Source organism: Ranitomeya imitator, chromosome 5 (assembly GCF_032444005.1).
Source record: "Ranitomeya imitator isolate aRanImi1 chromosome 5, aRanImi1.pri, whole genome shotgun sequence".
NCBI lineage: Eukaryota > Metazoa > Chordata > Amphibia > Anura > Dendrobatidae > Ranitomeya > Ranitomeya imitator.
The window spans coordinates 261729489-261753401 of record NC_091286.1 but is presented as its reverse complement, the minus strand read 5'-3'; the positions used below and the strand labels follow the sequence as shown (position 1 = coordinate 261753401).

Below are 23913 nucleotides of genomic sequence, written 5' to 3'. Positions count from 1 at the left end.
CGCACCAAGTATAGATGGTAAGAAACTAGGTGCGTTCGCAGTCCGAGGTCCACCGTGCAGGTAAAAGACCCTGCAGCTAGCAAGACGGACAATATGGCGGTACACTAAAGGATACACGCGTGGGTTAAACCTCACCCAGCGTGAAGAAAGCGATCCTGTTAATTTACAGGACCGCAGTACCGCACTAGTGCGCGAGCAAGTGGTCAGCGGACTTAACCCCAGAAGGGATTGGAGCCCGATTAGACCCTTGCTGGCGTAACACCGCAACTGGGTGTGTAGAGTACCTTAAGAAATATAATTGCACAAGAGTGCGAGCGATGCCGCACTAACGGACGCCACTAACCACCCAGACTCGGGTATGGAAAGCGCAAGGCAGGCGCACGGCGCCGTACTGGCAGGCACAGCTACAGGACGCTGAGATGTGTGTTTAGTGCTGTAGGCTAAGTCGGGCGCTAGGTAGCAGCCATACACCTTCCGCGAACAGACATTCAATAGGGTAGGGGTTTCCAAGGACGACTTGCACTCACAACATACACACATTAGCAATCGTTTGACAATACTAGCGCATGGCCGTGCGGTCATGCGCAGTTTATATAGCAGCAGCACAGGAAGTGGCCACAGCACTTTTGCCCTTCTAGGACCTGCCAAGAGGACCAATGGAATGTGCTGCAGAGCCTGAGCACATGACCCTCGATCTCCAACGGGAGACCTTACGCTGGGCATGCTCAGTACATGCAGACAAGGACTTAGTCCCAGAGAAGTCCGCTCGCTGCTGACCAGCACTGACTTTAATGGCAGAGACTGGAGAAGCAGCACTAACCCTCAGAACAGAGTGAGAATGAGCAAGACGCTGGGACCGACGTCCTTGCTGAGCAGGCTCCACTGCGGCTGGACAAGAATGGGAGACCGCAGCGGAAGTAGCTCGAGATTCCCCCTGTGCAGAAGCGGGAACTCGACCCCTAACACCTGTTTTCTACATATATCTGGAAAAGTTTGAAACCGCGTATTGCCTTCCGCACACTGACGCTACCCAGGAGCAAGGGGGGGATGGGAGCCCCGGACATAAGGAAGTATTACTATGCCGCAGTACTATCCAGATCCGTCGGCCTAATCAGACAATCCCAAAGCAGAATAGCAATAGACATAGAAAGAGGAATTACACCCTACCCTCTTAGGCCATTTCTATTAACCTATGTGGGGGGACGATCGCTCCCTCCACACCCTAACCCGCTCACCCGTACACTCATAAAAATATGGTCGAAAACATACAACATCCTCTCACCCCCATCCTCACCATTGTTAACCCTCTCTGACATCGTAATTAACACAATTGGGAAACGTGTTACAAACTACCCAATAGATCAAATGATATGTGAAGGAACACTTCTCACACTAGCAGAATTACGCGAAAGACCTGACCTAGCAAACATTAATTTTCTACAGTACTGTACGCTTAAAGAAACGCTGAAAAAAATACACTATTTCTCAGATACTACACGTAAACCCACCCCGTTTGAAGCATTATGCGGTAGATCGTCCAGACCCACTAAAGTTCTCTCTATAATCTACCAAACACTCTTATTGGACGAGCTAAGTCTCAAAAGAGCATATATCTTAGGATGGGAAAAAGAACTAGGTCGCATCTTCACGCAGGCGCAAGTAATGCACATTTATAAATATTCACACGGTCCCACAAGCTGTGTTAAAACCCAGGAAAACTCTTATAAGATCATCTCCAGATGGTATATCTCACAAACGCAGCTCAGGACATGGAGGCTGAGTTCGCACGACAACTGCTGGAGATGCGACACAGGAGAGGGCGGATACCTTCACCTCTGGTGGTCCTGTCCGGAGATCCGTGGTTTCTGGACAATGATTGAACAATTGATAAGAGATGTGACTGGGAAGAAGATACACCTATCACCAGAGATAGCGCTCTTAAATTTTCCGGTGTGGCCTAGATGTACATGGCTCACCATATTAGCTCAAAATGTACTAGCTGCAGCCAAACTGTTAATCCCTACATTCTGGAAAACCACGGACGTTCCGACACACCAACAGGTGCTGAAGAAGATAGACCAACTATACCACATGGCGGAACTGGTGGCCTTAGTTAACCACTCCCAAACTAAATTTGAGAGAATCTGGCTCCCTTGGGTCACATTCAGGTCGTCCAACAAGCTCGCAGCAGTTGAAGATTAACCGAACCAAAGTTTAGAGCCTATGATGCCCCTCCCCCCCACCCACCCCCTCCTACCCCAACTTCTTAATCCTTTATAACCCCCCACCCCCTCTCTCTCTTCTCTATCTCTTAATCTCTCTCATTTCTATAGCAGACTTCAGGATATAGTCATTAAACTACATAATTACTGATGGAGACTTCGACTCTAATGCTACTATTATTATTCTTAATAGAACTGTTTACCTTGTAAAAAGGAGCTCCTTTACCATTGTTTATAGCTCCAAGAGCATGATGACATGTTCGGTTATCTGTTGTTATAAATGTTCACTTACTGCTCTGTATATGTGTATATCTTTCAATAAAAAGAACATTGAAAAGAAAAAGAATGCTCAAGTGCTTCACAGAATTTTATAATGCAGAGCCGTGAAAATAAAAAATATTTTTTTTTTCCACAAAAAAGATTTTTTAGCCCCCAAGTTTTTATTTTCACAAGGGTAACAAGAGAAATTGGACCCCAAAAGTTGTTGTCCAATTTGTCCTGAGTATGCTGGTACCCCATATGTGGGGGTAAACCACTGTTTGGGCGCACGGCAGAGCTCGGAAGGAAGGAGCGCCGTTTTGGAATGCAGACTTTGATAGAATGGTCTGCGGGTATTATGTTGCGTTTGCAGAGCCCCTGATGTACCTAACCAGTAGAAACCCTCCACAAGTGACCCCATTTTGGAAACTAGACCCCCCAAGGAACTTATATAGATGTGTGGTGAGAACTTTGAATGCCCAAGTGCTTCACAGAAGTTTAGAATGCAGTCGTGAAAATAAAAAATATTTTTTTTTTCCACAAAAAAGATATTGTAGCCCCCAAGTTTTTATTTTCTCAAAGGTAACAGGAGAAATTGGACTGCAATAGTTGTTGTCCAATTTATCCCGAGTACGCTGATGCGCCATATGTGGGGGTAAACCACTGTTTGGGCGCACGGCAGAGCTCGGAAGGGAAGGAGCGCCTTTTTGGAATGCAGACTTTGATAGAATGGTCTGTGGGCATTATGTTGCGATTGCAGAGCCCCTGATATACCTAAACTGTAGAAACCCCCACAAGTGACCCCATTTTGGAAACTAGACCCCCCAAGGAACTTATCTAGATGTGTGGTGAGAACTTTGAATGCCCAAGTGCTTCACAGAAGTTTAGAATGCAGTCGTGAAAATAAAAAATATTTTTTTTTTCACAAAAAAGATATTGTAGCCCCCAAGTTTTTATTTTCACAAGGGTAACAAGAGAAATTGGACCCCAGAAGTTGTTGTCCAATTTATCCTGAGTACGCTGATGCCCCATATGTGGGGGTAACCCACTGTTTGGGCGCAAGGCAGAGCTCAGAAGGGAGGGAGCACCATTTGACTTTTTGAGCGCAAAATTGGCTGTCGTGTTTGGAGACCCCCTGATGTACCTAAACAGTGGAAACCCCCCAATTCTAGCTCCAACCCTAACCCCAACACACCCCTAACCCTAATCCCAACCTGATCCATAATCCTAATCACTAACCCTAACCATAATCACAACCCTTACCCCAAAACAACCCTAATGTCAACCCTAACCATAACCCTAATCAAAACCCTAAATCCAACACACCCCTAATCCTAATCTCAACCCTAACCTCAAACCTAACCCTAATCCCAATACACCCCTAATCACAACCCTAACCTTAACCCTAATCCCAAACCTAACCCTAATCCCAAGCGTAACCCTAATGCCAACCCTAACCCTAATACCAACCCTAATCCAAACCCTAACCCTAATCCCAGCTGTAACCCTAACTTTAGCCCCAACCCTAGCCCTAACTTTAGCCCCAACCCTAACCCTAGCCCTAAGGCTTCTTTCACACTTGTGTCGTTTGACATTCCGTCGCAATCCGTCGTTTTGGACAAGAAACGGATCCTGCAAATGTGCCCGCAGGATGCGTTTTTTGCCCATAGACTTGTATTGCCGACGGATCGTGACGGATGGCCACACGTCGCGTCCGTCGTGCACTGGATCAGCTGTGTTTTGGCGAGCGTCGGCACAAAAAAACGTTCAATGAAACGTTTTTTTGTACGTCGCATCCGCCATTTCTGACCGCGCATGCGTGGCCGTAACTCCGCCCCCTCCTCCCCAGGACAAAGATTGGGCAGCGGATGCGTTGAAAAACTACAGCTGCTGCCTACGTTGTGCACAATTTTCACAACGTGCGTTGGTATGTCGGGCCGACGCATTGCGACGGCCCCGTACCGACGTAAGTGTGAAAGAAGCCTAACCCTAAATTTAGCCCCAACCCTAACCCTAAATTTAGCCCCAACCCTAACCCTAAATTTAGCCCCAACCTTAGCCCTAACCCTAGCCCTAACCCTAACCCTAACCCTAACCCTAACCCTACCCCTAACCCTACCCCTACCCCTAACCCTACCCCTACCCCTAACCCTAACCTAACCCTACCCCTAACCCTACCCCTAACCCTAACCCTAACCCTACCCCTAACCCTACCCCTAACCCTAACACTAACCCTACCCCTAACCCTAACCCTACCCCTAACCCTAACCCTACCCCTAACCCTAATTTTAGCCTCAACTGCTGTTCTCCTGCCGGCCGGCAGATGGAGACAGATGGCGGGCGCACTGGGCATGCGCCCGCCATTTTCTTCTGCTGGCGGCCAGGAGGAGCAGCAAGAGGATCCAGGGACACAGGTGAGTATTGTAGGGTCCCCGAATCCCCCTATTTCTCTGTCCTCTGATGTGCGAGGACAGAGAATTACACTTTACTTTTTTTTTTTTTTGCGGTCGCCGGTAAACAGTTAATTATCGACGATCGCAAAACAGGGGTCGGTAAAACCGACCCTGATCATGCTCTTTGGGGTCTCGGCTACCCCCGGCAGCCGAGACCCCAAAGATTGTCCCGGTGCCGGCCGGCAGGCGCACTGCGCATGCGCCTGCTATTTTGAAGATGGCGGCGCCCACCGGGAGACACGAGGAGCATCGGGGGAGCTAGGTGAGTATTGGGGGCCACCTGGGACCCCTTTTCTCTGTCCTCCGATGTGCGATCACATCGGAGGACAGAGAAATTAAAAAGAGATCGCGTTTTTTTTTTTTTGCGATCGCCGGTAAACGGTTAATTACCGGCGATCGCAAATGCGGGGTGGGTTAAAAAACCCCCGAATCATGTTCTCTGGGGTCTCGGCTACCCCCGGAGAAAATCGGCCTCTGGGGGGCGCTATTTACTTTTTCCACAGCGCCGTTAATTAACGGCGCTGTGGTTTAAGTACCCTTAGCGGCCGCCGTTAAAAGGCGTATCGGCGGTCGCTAAGGGGTTAATACTGCAGCCAGTTATCATTTTTGTTTTGTTTTGTTGCAGCTGTTTTTTGGGTGTTTAGGGACTATTTTTTAGTTGGACTTTTTTCTGATGGGGGTGAATTGTGTAAAAAAATACAAAATAGATGTAAAAAAATATACAGACTTAACTATATGTGTATTGTCAGGAAAACCACACTGCACGTGCTCACTGAGCCAGTGCATGTGTGCTGAGTAAAACAAACTGTGCCCAAAGATATCTGTGGATCAGGGCAGCAGCGGTGAAGATGTGTGCTTCAGACAATCAGGACCTGAAGCACGTGACTGCTGGTGGTATGGCCTAAGCTCCAGAGAGCTAGGATCTGAAGGACAACTCCTAGAAAGGTAACTATGGGACAAAGTTACCAAGGGACTAGACAGAACGTATAGTCAGGACGTGGCCAAGGGGTCATACACAGAGAGGGCAGCACAGTACAAAAAAGGCAGGTAAAACTCGTAACAGGGACACAGCCAAATCAGAACCAGACAGACGTAACGTAGCGACAGGGAATGGCCCAACAATGAGGCTATAAAAAGCCTCCAAGAATCCCAGAGCGAGGCCATCCAGGTTAACCTTAAAACCACCTAATCCCAGAAACTCAGCAGACCATGACATGTATGTCACAAACTACAGATGTTTTACAAACCCATTTTATTAGTCAAATTTGACATAGAGATAATAGTGATGAGTGGATGCAATCCTCTGAGGACTAGGTTTAAGCTGAATTTCCTGATATTTGTTTTTCCATGCTATTTTGAATGATATGAGATTTGATTAGTTATTTGGAAAAAAGTTGCTAATTTCTGCTCATTTCTTATCGACACCTCTTGTTTTTTGTTGTGCCATGTACCTAGCATTCCCTGGTGGACCCTTTTGTGGGAGGGGGAAAATATGTTAAAAAATAGAAAAGAAGTAAAAAAAATATAGCTATTTAGCTATCTTACAAAGTGTGAATGAAGGTTAAATGTCACATTGCATGGCTCCTTGTCAACTACAACTGGGCAACTTATTAAGCGACAATGCTAAAACATTGTGTCTGTTATGGTTTGCGCAAAGTAACACATGTTCCTTGCATAGTGCACATCATCAATATGATTGTGAAACATTTTTTAAAGTAATATACCCACTTGAACAAGGTGGTGCTGATGGCCAGGAAAGTGGTTTGGCAATTCAACCGTTATTAGTTGGCAAAAATGAATTCAAGGATTTGCAGCAATAGAGCAATAATGCAGTCCCATCTTATTTGAGACAGTGCTGCATGGTGAAAATCAGTGCTGCATATATTGAAGCATCTGTATGAGCAATGTATGGCAGTGATGCAACTGATTATATTGTGCAACAGAAGAAGCTAGAGCTTATGTTAACTTCAAATCTACCATTGACAGATGATGATGGATGGCTATCAGTTACTGAGACCTATGAAGAGGTTCAAAATGTATTATAAGAGGTAACTTTGACATCAGCAATGTCATTCCCCTCTTTAGTATTTTGGAAAAAAGTTTACAAGGATAAAAACGGAATGATAGAAGAATAGCAAATACAAAACTTATCTGGCTTCCCTAGGTCCATGGAAGCCCTATAGTGCTTCCATTGCTTTTTTATTGGACCCCAGTGGGTCTTTTTTAGCTTTGGTTGTAAAATATAGAAGTATATTATTGTTTTGCTGCCAAAAATTTGAATTTCCTCAGCTTAAAGAATAAGCCATTGCTTTCATGATTACGGATTTATCTATCTTTATCATTTTTGGTAAAAGAAAAAAGAATAATTTTTTGAACATTCACTGGGATACATTTCCCCTGTGGGTGTCTGCACAGTACTGAGCACAAAAGGCTAATATTTTTGTTTGCATCATAATTACTATTTGCTTCACTATCCTTCTAATTTTGGTGAAAATGTAATGAAAATTCAGTGAAGTGAATTTCCATAATAGTCCCTTTGCAAAGGATTAGGCTATGTGCTCCCGGTGTGGATTCGTGTGCGGATTTTTCCGCAAAGTTTTTGCAAAATCGACAGGTAAAACGCACTGCGGATTACCTGTGGATTTACTGCAGATTTCTTGCGGTTTTTGTGTGGATTCCACCTGCAGTTTTACACCTGCGGATTCCTATTGAGGAGCAGGTGTAAAACACTGCGGAATCCGCACAAAGAATTGACATACTGCGGATAATACAACGCAGCGTTTCCGCGCTGTATTGTCTGCAGCATGGGCACTGCGGATTTGGTTTTCCATAGGTTTACATGGTACTGAAAACCACATGGAAAACAGCTGTGAATCCGCAACGGTTAATCAGCTGCGGATCCGCAGCCAAATCCACACCGTGTGCACATAACCTGAAGCCCCATGCGCAGAACTAAGCACAAAAGGCAAAGCTTTTTTCAATTTACAACAATATATGATATTAAACTTCCTACTGTCAGGCATGTGATAATCAAATTTTTCCCAAACTGTATCAAGATGATGTTCTGAAAAAATTGTACATTTTCATCACCAAAGCGCTCTACAGCCATCTTTTTATTGCCCAGTTTGAAAAGGGATAATGGTGCTTTCTTTACAAAACTTTCTTTATGATTATGCTAACTTCTGCTTTTCCAACAGGTCTGGAACACATTTTACCCTTCACTATTATACTATTTATCAGGGTTGGGTATTTTCCTTGTTGCTAATATTTTTTCTTTATATTGTTTTGTACATATTAATATTTTATTGTTTTTTTTCCTGCAAGATATTATGTCTAATTACCTTTCCGGTCTAGGGGAGAGGACGTTTTGTCTGTGTGGTATTTATTTCCCCCTTGTCTCATTATACTCTAGGTCAAAATGAAAGCGCGACTCAAGCATCAGAGATTGAGTGGTTCTTCCAAGATAAATTCCCTGACTGTAGTCTTATACTTACCAGCCAATGTCTTCATCTCCTATTGACACCAGTCCGGTCCTGTGGCACCAACTTGATACCGCAACTTCGGACTGGCCGTAAGTCAGAAGTAATAGTCACTACTCTCAATGCAATTGTATGGGAGCCAGAACGAGGCTCTCTTAGACTTTCATTGAAAAGTGACCTCCAACAAACACTGGAGCTATCTGGCAGGTAAAAAACTGCTGGAGACCGACGGGAGCGGCGGTGATAGAAAGAAAATATGGCTATGGGTAAAAATAAGAGTAGGTGCATTGACCTTTGATTAGAAGCACCATTCCAACACTGCAATAAAAAATACTTGAGTGGTGCTTTAATAATCATTTAAGGTTTTTTTCAAATTAAGATAATTTTTAGATTCTTAGAACTTTGTGCTGGATTGAATTACTCTTTTTTTATTGAATTTATAAGGGTTCCTGATCTGTGACACTTGGACAGGTGAGCCGCATGCCCCTCTGCATTTAAGCTTGGATACTGTCTAGTACACAGTTTCTCAAATCTAGTGCTCAAGTCTTACCAACAGATTATGTCTTTAGGGTTTCCGTAGTATTGGATGGGTGGTAATTCCTTCACCTGTGCAATACTAAGGAAATCCTGAAAACATGATCTGTTATTAGGCCTTCAGGACTAGAGTTGAGGAATACTGATTTAGTAGATGTAAGAATCATACATGTGTTTTCAGAGCAATTAAAGCTTTAGAGTACTTTTGGTTCGATGCTAAATGATTCACAAGATTCAAACTTTCTTGAAAAATTCAGCTGAGCTGGTGAATTTGAGTTTAAAAACATTCGTTCATCTCTAGTTTAACAAAATATGTGTAGAAAATCAATACATCGTATTTAACAAACACTTTATAGAATATGATGGGGATTAAGCAGATCTTGGATGTGTTAATTGTTCAGCAGCAGTATAGAAAACATTATATGAAGCACTGACAATGCAGGAAATCAATATGAAGAATTAGAGGACAGGCTTTATGCTGTCTTGCTGGATGGGAATAAATTATTAAAATTATTTTTTTATTAAAAAGACAAAGCCAATATTGTCACTGTACCTTGCCTTGCTGCCTTAAGCACTTCTTCCTCTTGTTCTTTTGACAGTCCGTCTGCAAATTATAGATAAGACTTAATCACTTTTTCTCTGCGTGTAAATCATGCACCATTGAAAGCAATGTTTTCAGAATTAGAAGATAATGCTTTCATCTCATAATCAGTTAACTATCTCTTACAATGCACATGAGGAAATGAATACTAAAAGTAAATGCAAAGAAGTGTTTGTTGTAAATTCCACTTACAATATATTACTTTTTTTATTCAATAATTATATAGTGGCTATAGATAAAGAAAACACAATATGCTCTTGAAGCATAGCTTTAGTATATATACTATATAGATCGTAAATAGGTTTGGCCACAAAAAAACCCAACCTCATTTGATTTTTATGTTTCTTACAGAATGATGCCCATCAAAAAAATCATCAAATTTGTCTTACAGTTAAAACTGTCTTTGCTGTCTTTGCTGACTTAAAAAAAAAAAAAGTATATGCCCCATGATATCCTTTACTGGTAATGGAATGGTACTCTTTTAAGGAGGGCAGTAGTGTTGTGCATGAATGTGTCCAAAAGCCATATTCAGTTCAACAAAGAGTTGTGATAATGGAGGCCTATGTACCCACAGACTGACTTATAGAAACAGTACTGGAAAGAAAAAAAACTAACAATAGACTTGAGAATTGACATTTGTTGTTGAAGACAAAACAGGATAGGATTATAAAAAGGCTAAGAAAATTGATACCACAAAATCCCAGCAACTGCACTCTAGCAGGACTACATATTGGCCCATTCTGCCACATACACACTCTTCAATTATTAAATGTTCCATGGGCTCCTTCTGTGAACTCTAAGCTTTAGTTCCTTCCATTAAGTGAATTCAGGTAAGGTGATTGGCTAGACCATTCTAGCAGCTTTGTTTTTTTTCTCTGAAACCAATTTAGATTTTCCTTGGCTGTGTGCTTGGGATCATTCTCTTGCAGACATGTCCATCCTTATTTCATCTTCAGCATTCAGGTAGATGGCAGCAGATTTTTATGAAGACTATCTTGATAGATTTTTATCCCATCATCATTCCTTCGATCATATGAAGTTTACCAGTACCGCATACTGAAAAACAGCCCCAGATCATGATGTTCCCACCTCCAAACTTCACTGTTGGCATAGTGTTTTTGGGGTCATATGCAGTTTTTTTTTTGCCTCAAAGCATGGGGCGTATTATGGTATCTAAGAGCTCAATTTTGGTCTCTTCTGACCATACTGTACTGTATTCTCCCAGTATTTCACAGGCTCGTCTAAATAGCGTTGAGCGATCTTTAAATGCACTTGAAATCTGAAATCTTGTGGGGAGCACCTGGTCATGGCCAGTATATGGGGAAATGATGCTCTTTTCACTTCCAGATTATGGCTACAAAAGTGCTCAGTTGGCATTTAGTAGTTTTCTAAATGTTTCTGTAACCAATGCCATCAGGATGTTTTATAACAATATGGTTGTCTTGAGACAGCTCACTGGTTTTACCAATCATGGGGTGTTTCTTGTGTGGCACCTTGATAAAGATACGCCTTTTTCTAGGCCAGTGTTCCCCAACTCCGGTCTTCAAGAGCCACCAACAGGTCATGTTTTCAGGATTTCCTTAGTATTGCACAGGTGATAATTGCAGCATCTGCACAGGCAATAATTCCATCCAAAAGGTGAGATCCAAACTTGGATTTGTCTGTCCATAACACTTTTTTCCAATCTTCCTCTCTCAGCTCTAGCAAAAATTAAGAGACCACCACATCAAAACTCTGTCATGGGCAGCCTAATCTCCAGACCTGAACCCTATTGAAAACCTCTGGAATGTAATCAAGAGCAGTGGTGTCAAACTGCATTCCTCGAGGGCTGCAAACAGGTCATGTTTTCAGGATTTCCTTGTGTTGCACAGGTGATAATTTAATCACCTGCACAGAATGATTCCATCACCTGTGCAATACTAAAGAAATCCTGAAAACATGACCTGTTTGCAGCCCTCGAGGAATGCAGTTTGACACCTCTGATCAAGAGGATGATGGATAGTCACAAGCCATCAAACAAAGAAGAAATGCATACATTTTTGCACCAGAAGCAGTGTGAAAGACTGGTGGAAAGCATGCCAAGACTCATGAAAGCTGTGATTAAAAATCATGGATATTCCACAAAATATTGATTTCTGAACCCTTCCTGAGTTAAAACATTAGTATTGTTGTTTCTAAATGATTATGAACTAGTATTCTTTGCATTATTTGAGGTCTGAAAGCACTATTTTTACATTTTTTTACCATTTCTCCTTTTCAGAAAAAAAAATGCTAAATTTATTGCTTGGAAATTCGGAGACATCTTGTCAGAAGTTTATAGAATAAAAGAACATTTCACTCAAAAATACATTTTGCAGTGGTCTCTTAATTTTTGCTAGAGCTGTATATATATATATATTTTTTTTTTTTTTCTTTTTTCTTTATGTTTATCATTTTACAAAAGTGAATGAACAAAGAAGAAATCTTGACCAAACTTAATTTTGGTGTGACCATTAGTGTTGAGCATTCCGATAGTGCAAGTATCGGGTATCGGCCGATATTTGCTGTATCGGAATTCTGATACCGAGATCCGATATTTTTGTGATATCGTAAATCGGTATCGGAGTGTGGGTGCGTATGGTTCCAAGGGTCTGGAGGAGAGGAAACTCTCCTTCAGGCCCTGGGATCCATATTAATGTAAAAAATAAAGAATAAAAATAAAAAATATGGCTATACTCACCCCTCCGAAGAATCCTGGCTGTCACCGCTGCAAGCTTCCACCTCCGTCCTTAAGAATGCTGTGAGTGAAGGACCTTCGATGACGTCGCGGTCAGGTGAATGGTCACGTGACCGGTCACCTGACGCGTTGTCATCGAAGGTCCTTCACTCACAGCATTCTTAAGGACGGAGGCGGACGCTTGTAGCGGTGACAGCCCGGGTTCTTCGGAGGGGTGAGTATATCCATATTTATTATTTTTATTCTTTATTTTTTACATTAATATGGATCCCAGAGCCTGAAGGAGAGTTTCCTTTCCTTCAGACCCTCGGAACCATGCAGGATACATTCTGATATTTGTGTCCCATTGATTTGTATTGGTATCGGAACTCGGTATTGACGAGATCCAATATTTTGCCGGTATCGGCCAATACCATCCGATACCGATACTTGCAAATATCGGAAGGTATCGCTCAACACTAGTGACCATCCTATGTGATCAAAACAGTATCACCACATCAATGCATTGTGAAAAATTAACAAATGTTCTGTTGATGTAGACTTGTGAAAATCATTTTGTTTCTTGGTATATCACCGTTTTACAGCCGAATTGGTATAGAGACGAAAACAGTTGAACTTACAGCAAATAATTTTGTGGTGCTTAAAACACATATGATACTTAAATTGGCTGATTGGCTCTAATTTTCTTTATCGAGAGGAGGTTGTAATTAACTATGACACCTTTCATGTAGGTTTATAGATAAATTGCACCTTTATTATTTCATGCATCATTATTGCATTTCTGGTATCTAGTCTATTTAGTTGTTGAGCTTTCACTATTCTATCATCTTAGGGTGATCAATCAAAAGACGCCAACTCAGCTCTGAAGGCATAATACTAATTACATATACACTTTGCTATAACAAAGTGCATCGTGTTTACTACACATGTGGGAAAGTTGCTTTTGCGTCACAAAAGTAAAACTTGACTAACATGATAATGAAAGCCTGCAACCTGTATTTTGGTTGCAGAATAGAAGATCAGGACAAGTGCTGGGCTCCACACATATGCTGCAATAGAATTGCATCACATCTTGTCCAGTGTTACATGAGAAGCAGTCTATGCCCTTTACATTCCCAATGATGCTTCAAGAAAGAAGTTGGCTTTACAGTATCCAAACATTTCATCTGCCAGAAGAGCTGCCAGTTCCAAAAGCTCTAGAAACATTTTCAGTTGGCTCAAGTGAGGAAGAAGACTGTGCTTGGTGTCTTGAAGTATTTACATCTCATGACCCACACTTTCTGTTAGCAACCTCACCTGAACCACATCTTATAATATCTTATAACACAAATTGAACTGAACAATGTTGTTTGAGGTTTGGATCCCAGTGGGTAATTTTCGGATTTCTTTGTTACACAACCATGATAAAGATCTTGCCCAATACTTCTTCATGGAGTATGAAACTGTAGCAAGTAACAACATAAACAGTTTAATGGAAGCTCAGAATATAAATCATAATCCAGAGGAAATGAGGCTCTTCATTGATTTGTCCAAAACAAACTGTTTTGCTAAATAATGGCAATGCATGATGATCAATTCCAGTTGGTTATGCAGTCCGCATAAAAGAAACATAGTACAGCATGTAACAGCTGTTGAGATGCATGAACTATGACTATAGAAAACAGCAAAAGGTTGAAACCAACCACAATTTTTATAAAAGCCAAGGGTACCCAAAAATATGAATGTAAATAGCACAATAAAGGGACCTAAAACATAACATTTAATATACTAGTTAAAAATGACATAACCCAATACACACAGACAAACATGTATAATACCAACAGTTGGTCAAACAGTTATCCAAGGAAATCACAGAGAAACGGTACTTAAAGCAGAAAAATACTCAAATTTACAACTGCTTCTCCTGCTAGCATGTCCTTACCCAAGGCTCCAAAAAAACGGCTGTAGGAGGGTATATAATAATGCTGCTATTTGTACCTGTGTGCTTTTGCTCAGAAATGTGACATCAAAACAGTATCATCAATTCTCACTGCATCTGCAAAAGTCACTAACACAAAAAATGCACCATAAAGTATGGAACAATCTCACCCGTTCCTGAAGAAGCCATACAAGGGATGCACTCCACCACTCAGTCAGAAATTCGGTATAACACTCCATAGACCATTTCTTATTCAGGACCACCTCCCTACGCGTTACATTCTGGGAAAAGGAACTCATCAGGGGATTTGAAGGTCAGGTAGCAGTCTTGTATGATGGAATACCCAGCCATCAATACTTTCTATCCCAGTATTGATGGCTGGGTATTCCATCATACAAGACTGCTACCTGACCTTCATATCCCCTGATAAGTTCCTTTTCCTGGAATGTAACGCGTAGGGAGGTGGTCCTGAATAAGAAATGGTCTATGGAGTGTTATACCGAATTTTTGAATCTCCTAAATGACTGAGTGGTGGAGTAAAAATGTTCTGCATCCAGCACTTGTTGACCAACATAAGATTTTATTACCACTACTGCATATTAAGTTCGGCCTAATGAAGAACTTTGTAAAGGCAATGGATAAAAATTGAAAATCATTCAAGAATCTCATTGATACATTTCTAAGGTTGAGTAAAGCAAAGATAAAGGAAGAACTCTTTACTGGACCTCAAATTCATAAGCTTCTTCAGGATGAGAAGTTTCTCCGTTTGATACAAAACAAAGAAAAGGCTGCTCTGGTAACATACACATTAGTGCAAATTTTGGGGGAAACACAAGAGCAAATAACTATGAACAGTTGGTAGAAAATCTTTCTGAAACATATAAGGATCTTGGCTGTAACATGTCCTTAAAGATTCATTCCTTACATCTCATATAGACTTTTTTCCATAAAACTGCAAAACAATGAGTTTCAAGCACACAGAGATTTCACCGAGTTTTCATCAAGATATTGCGGCAATGCACAAAAGATATGAAGTAAAATGTAATCCACCAATTCTTGCAAAATAAGAGTTGTCACTGAGGACCAAATTTTGTAGTGCAATTTCATTAACTGTTTTTAATTTACTATAGTGTTTGTACATGTTTTAGTTACCTGAATTGTTGCTAAATTTCTTGTGAGTAAATATAAAAAATTGGCATAACAAAATATTCTGCATCTGTATATTTTCAAAAATAGTAATGTGTTAAAAGTTCTGAAATTTTCATGAATTAATTATATGTAGCAGTAAAAGGAAAACTCTTTGATATCTTAGAAACAAGAGCCTCTAAAAATTTTCATTGTCATATTTTAATTCTAGAGGTCAAAATTATTATGAAATGGCTAATTTTGTGACTGAACCTGGCAACTTTTGAAAATGTGCAGAACAGTGTAATCCCAGATAGAATCAATGATGTTGTGATCAGGTCTCTGTGGAAGCCATATCATAACTTCTAAAAGTAAATGAATATGACAAAATTCAAATATTCCAAGTTGTGCAAATTTTCCTGGGAAATTCAATTCAATGTGACGTTATTATTAGCACATTTAATATTTCTAACTATCCTCTGAGGAATTCAAAACTATAGTATATGGAAAATGTGAATAACAAATTAAAACTAATATTCACCTCACTACTCAACAATTTAGTCTCCCCTGCTGTCATCTGTCCGGTGCACTGCACCTCTTCCTTCTGCCATTGCACTTCATATCGCTGACATCTTTAATCCAGAACTAGACTTACGACCCATTTCGTCATGTCAAAATGTACATCATGACATTGAGGTGCATGGTAATTTCCGAGATCCTGGTCAGAGCAAAGAGGCTGAAAGGAGAGATGCTAAGGACCAGAAGGTGGGAAGCGGAGGCAGCAGAAGTGCCAACACATATCAGCAATGAGGGTAATATTAGATTTTTCTTAATCTATTGCTTGCATTTTATGGTATTGCAAAGCTGCAGCCATGGCTAGCTGCCATTTTGCTGAATTACGAGGAGCAATTTACCAAAATATTTGTATTCTGGAGAATGAATAGAATTCAATGCCATTTGAATAAATTTGCCTATTTCAAATCACTTGCAGTGCTACTCTTTACGCTGAAGAGATTTACTGAAATGCAGCCTCAATTTTGAAAGGAACATCCACCATGATTTATTGTTGCCTGCTCACATGAATCATTGTACTGCTCCCCAGCTCTTTGGCAAACAAACTGCCTTCTGTTACAGTCAAATATTTCTATTTTTTTCACTGATCCAGAGCATCTACTGCCATTTTTCTGCACATCAGGTTCCTATGTTTTCATACATAGTTGAGTTGCTTTGTCTTGTTTCCATGTCAACAGTATGATTTTTTTTTCGCAATTCTTCCGTGATGACACCTTCTGGCCATACTTGTCTGAACAGTAGATGGGTGTAGCTGGGTTCCCCCAGTTAATGCCATTTCTGAGTTGACATCACTGTTGGAAATCTTTAATTTGGAAAAGAATTAGGCATGATGAGTCTTTTATCTACTGCACTAAGTTTCCTTGGCCAACCACTGTGTCTCCAGTCCTCAATCTTAATGTTTCCTTAAAGTAACACCTTGTAACTCTAGTCTGGTTTCAAATCTTCCACAATCTCAGCTGTTTAGCAACTTTTGGTCCTCATTCAGTTTTATGCTTCCCATACAGCTGATTCTACTTTAATTAATGACTGTGTTTCAACCTACATATGAAATTGATGATTATTATCTCCTGTTTGGTATAATTGGTTACGTTTACACCTGACAGCAATCCTTCGATATCAATTACTTTGAACAAGTGTGCATTGAAGAATTGATGGTGATTTGAAGGTAAGCTGTGGTCACATTAAATATTGATTTGATTTAGTTTTCTCAATTGGTCATTCAGTTTGCATTTTTGTTCATTCAAATAATCTATTAACACTTTTATTATTCAGTTATACATTCCATCAGTTTTCTAAAATAGAGCACCGCAATGGGTAAAAAATAATATTATATGAGTCATGTGTATGTGTCTGGATAAGGCACTGTTCACCAGACTTTAATGAAGACTCATGCAACATGAGTAAGGCACCTACAGAATTCTATGGTTTTGTTATAGGATCCTTCCTTTTTGCCTTTCATATAGGGCATAATGCTGTCAGGTCCCCTTTCAGTAAGAGATAACTAATGCAAATGTCTTGTGATCTAAATCACTACCTTTTAATATTGAATCTACCGAGATTGCTCTTCCTGAATCAGGCTCTGAAAAAAAGAGAATAAAATGTTAGGTTTCTTAATGTCTAAAGCATACTTATAAATAAATACAAAAGCACTTCCATACAATATGTTGCATATACTCAGGAGCTTACAATAAATTACATAGCTTCTTTAATACTATAAGTGGGGGAGATTAGCGTTGTTGCACATTAGCGTTATGATTATGCTCTTCATAAATATAAGAATAAATGTTTTTTAGAACCACTTTAAACGAATGGAACGTATAGTACAAATTTAAAAACCAAATTGACATTATCTTTAATTTTTAAACTATTCTAAAGTACAAAATCATTAATTCAGCAAAGGGCTTTTGTTTAAATGCGAACATCATGTTCATACATCCTCCATTTAAATACTGTGTGTAATCTTGTCACTGGTATCCTACTAATACTACCAATTATCTAACAGTCTGTAGAAATTTGAAAAGGCTTCTATTAAAAACATTAGCAACCTATTTTATTCATTTTAGCTGTGTTAAGACAGGTGAACATTGTAGAAAAAGCAGTTTCAGAATTTATATACTTACGACCTGTGAGGGATTCAGACATAATTATGATCACCCCAGGGACAATGCGACTAGTTCCACACGTGCCTATGAAGTGTGCAAAATTATTTTTTTTAAATTTTGTTAAATAGTGCATTAATCACTCATAGCACCATGCTGGTATCCTATACCCTTCCAAATATATAAATCATGAAAATATTTAAATGATGGAACTGATTCCAATATTTAGATAAACTTAAGTTCTACAGATAAATAGTCAAAAACCTGCATATTAAAAATAAAACAGATGATTTTATTATGTATGTTCACATGTGGCATTTTGATGCATTTCTACATCTTTTGTTTTAAAAAAAAATTCTTATTAGTTTTGCTCAATTGTATAAAAAACCTGCGACAAAGTATAGAATAAGCCACATGGGAAAATACACTAAAACTGGAAATATAAAGATCTTTCATAATTTCCCCTTTGTCAGACATACAATAATGTTGCTAGTAGTATGCAGATGTTAATGCCATAAGTGAAGCATGCGGTAGATGTGAGTAAAATAATTATATATTTTCGAAAGCTGACACTGTTGAATAAAATGTTTTCCACAGGAAAAGAAAAAAAACATTCTTAAAAGAATAACCTTAAAAGGAACACGTTATCTTCGCAAACACCTTTGAGAACTGTCATGTTCTGCCAACTGTGACTGTAATTTGAAAGTCAAACTGCATCCTGACTTTTACTAACCAGATATAAGACATGACCAAAACACAAATAAAGGTTAATATATCAATTTGTATCCAATGGCCTTAACCTTTAAACAGTACACAGACATGCAGACACATATGCACATATAGACACGTACACACAACTTGAACACATCTGTTCATATAATGATTTTCCTTGTCTCTATTAGAATGTGCTAACTAGATTCAGAAAGCAGGAAGATAAACTATGGTGGAACAAAAATGATTTTTTTAAAAATATTTGGCACTAACCACCGTTTTCTACATGTGTGGTGCCTACCATGAAGTATAGAGCGGTATACTATGCATAAAGCTGTATACTGCATACATATACAGTGCCTTGCTAAAGTATTCAACCCCCTGGAACTTTTCAACCATTTCCCACATATCATGCTTTAAACATAAATATACCAAATGTAAATTTTTGGTGAAGAATCAACAAGAGGAACACAATTGTGAAGTTGAACAAAATTTATTGGTTATTTAAAATTTTTGCGGAAATTCAAAAACTGAAAAGTGGGGCGTGCAATATTATTCGGCTCCTTTACTTTCAGTGCAGCAAACTCACACCAGAAGTTCATTGTGGATCTCAGAATGATCCAATATTGTATGATAATATTGTATGATCCAATAATGATGATAAATATAACCCACCTGTGTGTAATCAAGTCTCTGTATAAATGCACCTGCTCTGTGATAGTCCCAGGGATCTGTTTGAAGCACAGAGAGCATCATGAAGACCAAGGAACACAACAGGCAGGTCCGTGACACTGTTGTGGAGAAGTTTAAAGCCGGATTTGGCTACAAAATAATTTCCAAAACTTTAAACATCCCAAGGAGCACTGTGCAACTGATCATATGGAAATAGAAGGAGCATCATACCACTGCAAATCTAACAATACCCGGCCTTCCCTCTAAACTTTCATCTCAAACAAAAAGAAGATTGACCAGAGATGAAGCCAAGAGGCCCATGATCACTCTGGATGAACTACAAAGATCTACAGCTGAGGTGGGACAGTCTGTCCATAGGACAACAATCAGTCGCACACTGCACAAATCTGGCCTTTATGGAAGAGTGGCAAGAAGAAAGCCATTTCTCAAAGATATCCATGAAAAGTGTCATTTAAACTATGCAACAAGCCACCTGGGACACACACCAAACATGTGGAAGAAGGTGCTCTGGTCAGATGAAACCAAAATTGAACTTTTTTGCAACAATGCCAAACAATATTTTTGGTGTAAAGACAACAACACAGCTCATCACCCTGAACACACCATCCCCACTGTCAAGCATGGTGGAGTCAGCATCATGGCTTGGGCCTGCTTTTCTTCAGCAGGGACAAAGAAGATGGTTAAAATTGATGGGAAGATGTATGGAGCCAAGTACAGGATCATTCTTGAAGAAAACCTGTTGGAGTCTGCAAAAGACCTGAGATTGGGAAGGAGATTTGTCTTCCAAAAAGACAATGATCCCAAACATAAAGCAAAATCTACAATTAAAGGGTTCACAAATAAATGTATTCAGGTGTTAGAATGGCCAAGTCAAAGTCCAGACCTCAATCCAATCGAGAATCTGTGTAAAGAGCTGAAAACTGCTGTTCACAAACGATCTCCATCAAACCTCACTGAGCTCGAGCTGTTTGCCAAGGAAGAATGGGCAAGAATTTCAGTCTCTCAATGTACAAAACCGATATAGACATACCCCAAGCGACTTGCAGCTGTAATTGCAGCAAAAGGTGGCGCAGCAAAGTATAAAGTTAAAGGGGCCGAATAATATTGCATGCCCCACTTTTCAGTTTTTGAATTTCCACAGAAAATTAAAATAACCAATACATTTCGCTCAACTTCACAATTGTGTTCCACTTGTTGTCGATTCTTCACCAAAAATGTACATTTGGTATCTTTATGTTTGAAGCATGATATGTGGGAAAAGGTTGAAAAGTTCCATGGGGCCGAATACTTTTGCAAGGCACTGTAGATAGACAAAATAAACAAATAGTTAGATAAATCTATCTGTCTGTCTATCTATTTATACATATCCCATTAATGAAGTTTCAACACCAAGAAGGAGAGGTTGTGAAATCAAAAAGGGCTGGCGAAAGGTAAAAAAAAAAAGAAATTATTACTTCACCACTCACCTCTGCTGATTTCTCTCCTCTTATTGTCCTCAGTGCATGTTATAACTGATGCCACAAGTTGCATCTTCACGCTAAGCTGGGATTTTTAGCCATGACTAGGCCTAAGATGACCATGTCTATAGCAAAACACTCACAATAATAAAGTATATAACCAGGGCAAAACAATTAGCATAAAAAAGAAGGGAAAGGAAAACCCAAGGAGTATATATACAAATAAAACAAAATTTATTTAAACAATAAAAATGTAAAGGAACACATGAAAAAAAAAATAAATACAGAGGCTGCTAACACACCTCCTGATGAAGAGTTAACGAAACATGCATTTGGGCGGCGGGTACATTGCAGCAAACATTGGCTCATACATGTAAATTTATTATTTAATCTGTGCCTTTTTTCTACATACTGAGGAAAGTTTACCCATGAATGCTTTGCTATACTAGGGCCTTAGCTTTCTATATATTTATTTAAGCATGTATGCTTTACCACTTGCTGTATATGCATAAGTCCCTAGCATTGGTGCTTAGCAGCCTCTGTATTTATTATTTTTCCTCATGTGTTTTTTGATGTTTTTAATTGATATATAAATTCTGTTTTATGTGTATATATACTTCTCGGGTTTTCCTTGCGCTTTTTTATGCCAAGATGATGATGATGTGTAAGGCTTAAAATTCCAGACTAGAATGCCTGTTATAAGGTCACGGTGCACCATATAAAAAACATCACTGTGACCATGCAATGCTAAAGTGCAGATATGGCATAGGCCTACTGTGAAGATGCAGCATCATTAAAAATATGTGCAGAGGACTGTACATGGGAGAGCAAGAAGCAGAGGTGAGTGGTGAGGTGAGTTTTCTTTTTTTTTCTACATTTTACTTTTATTATAGTAGCATAGTAAAAGACATTCAGTTCATGGAATTGCAAATTGAATTTTCCAATAAAATATGTACAATTTGACAAATTTAAATCTAGTATGATCCATCTCTAATGTCAATGATACAAAAAGGAAACAAAATTTACAAAACATCTCAATTCATTCAGTGCTGAGTATGAGTGGGACACAAATGCACATGCATGCACACCTTGACATGCTACCAATGATACTAGTAAGGGTTGTTTGAGGAATATTCTGCCAAACTGATTGCATTCAAATCATTGAGATCCTCTGTTGGCAGCTCCTTTTGCAATTGTTGACCAATGATGTTCCAGATATGCGCAATGGAAGACGAGTCCAGAGATACTGCATACAATAAAACAATGTCTAGACCACACAGGCTACTCACAGTAGCTGAACAGCATGCAGCCTAGTGTTATCGTGTTGAAAATGACTCATGTGACTTTTTGGAGAAATGGCTTCAGCTGGTTCCATAATAGATCCATTATGTACCACAAGTGAAATTAGACGTCACACAGTGAGACTAATGCATCAAATGATGTCTAAACAAATCATTAGGAGATGTTTACATTACATTCAGCTATTAATTAGATGTCTAGCGACTAGTAATCTTACACCAGGATTATGGTGTGGCTAAGTACATGGTAGCTTGACCCCTTTAGCCTTCATTCCAGGTACACTAACAGTCTCATGTTACATTGATTTACTTGTGGAACTAATGTTACGGCCATTTCTCTAAAGTGTCCCTGGAATAATTTTTCAATTGGAAAACACTAGGCCACATTTTGCTTGTGGTAGTGTGAGCAGTCTACATGGTCTAATCGTGCTACCATGGCCATCAGCATCTCTGGACTTGTCTCCGGTTGAGAACATCTGGGATATAATTGATCGACAATTGGAATGGTCTCTGCAAACAACAGATCTTGATGATTGGAGTTACCAGTGTATTCAATACATTCCTGAGGCAATCGTAGATAAATTGATAGCATGCCAAGATTGGTATGTGCATCTATTTATGCATGTGGCGCTCATGATAGATACTGAATAAATTGAGAAGTTTTAAAAATGTTGCTTCCATATTTTCATCATTTGCCAATAATCAAAAATGTCTATTAATCCTGTCATTTTAATAAACTGACGATTTGCCCTTCTTAGTGCTACAATTTTAATGCCAAAGATGTTCTTCTGGGTTATATGGTTACTGCGTTATTATTCTTACACACAACAAAGTATGTCATGCTACAAAAATAAATCATATGTTGTCTAGCTAGTAAACACTTTACAATTGTCTAGCTACAGAAGAACTGAGGTTTTCACAAAGTACTCCAATCTTAACAAGCTGTGTCAATTGCATTCATGATGGGGGTGATGACTTGGCACAGCCTGGGATCAATGGCTGAATAAAACACCTCTTAGTTAAGGAACTACCTAAGCTGGCGCCTAGTTAGACTTTTTAGACAGTTGATATCCAAGTGCAGTCCAATGTTTTGCATGCACCCATAGACTTCTATGGGTGGGCACCATCCTATACACGCTGCAAATCTCAGGATGCAGAGATTCTTTTCTACTGCCAACTCGGCATGAGAAAAAAAACACTGGTCAGTAATGATGAAACATGGGATAGCACTCGTCCAAGTTATATGCTGGCTACTCGCCAGTGTGAGCGAACGCTAAGACTAGGACTCTCTTGGTGGGCAGAGCTTACTCTTCTCTCCTAACAGCATCAAGCCCCAATGTCCTCCACTACAGGAACATTGGCCCTTTGGGACAAGTTAAGGAAGTGGAAAGTCTTAAGTCTCATTCTTATATTAATTTTGAAAGTAAGCTCACCAGTCTCATGGGTCTAAGAGATTTATTAAAAAATCAACCTAAATTCCAGGATCTAGAGCAAACTGTTCTTCAGCTGCACGTGTGGTATAAAAACTATACAAAGTAGACAAGCTGATACGATCAAAAAAATGAATCAACATCAAAGTCAGGGCATGTTCCAGATTTATGTGGAAAATGCATTTCTAGTGTGCCTCCTTGTGCTCCAACTTTTTTATCCTACTCAGTATTTAATTAATTGACATCAAAGGTACTACAGATATTTTCTTACCTTCCTTAAAGACAGGTTCTTCAGGTACTTTAGGTACTTCTTGTTCTAAGCAAAGAAAAATAAATAAATATGGTT

At 39.6% G+C, this 23913-nt stretch overlaps 1 protein-coding gene across 25 annotated transcripts in view; it reads right to left on the bottom strand.

Annotated features, from left to right (window-relative positions):
- The window catches only part of LOC138637428 (titin homolog), a 1151517-nt gene that overhangs the window by 600760 nt on the left and 526844 nt on the right, over nt 1-23913 (bottom strand). For all 25 annotated transcript variants that reach the window (XM_069726100.1, XM_069726106.1, XM_069726124.1 and 22 more), the window contains 4 exons: nt 23839-23883; nt 18000-18065; nt 17414-17458; nt 9500-9550 (listed from right to left, as the gene is read on the bottom strand). In XM_069726100.1, coding sequence (XP_069582201.1) covers nt 9500-9550; nt 17414-17458; nt 18000-18065; nt 23839-23883 — 207 coding nt within the window. The remainder of the gene's footprint in view (nt 1-9499; nt 9551-17413; nt 17459-17999; nt 18066-23838; nt 23884-23913) is intronic.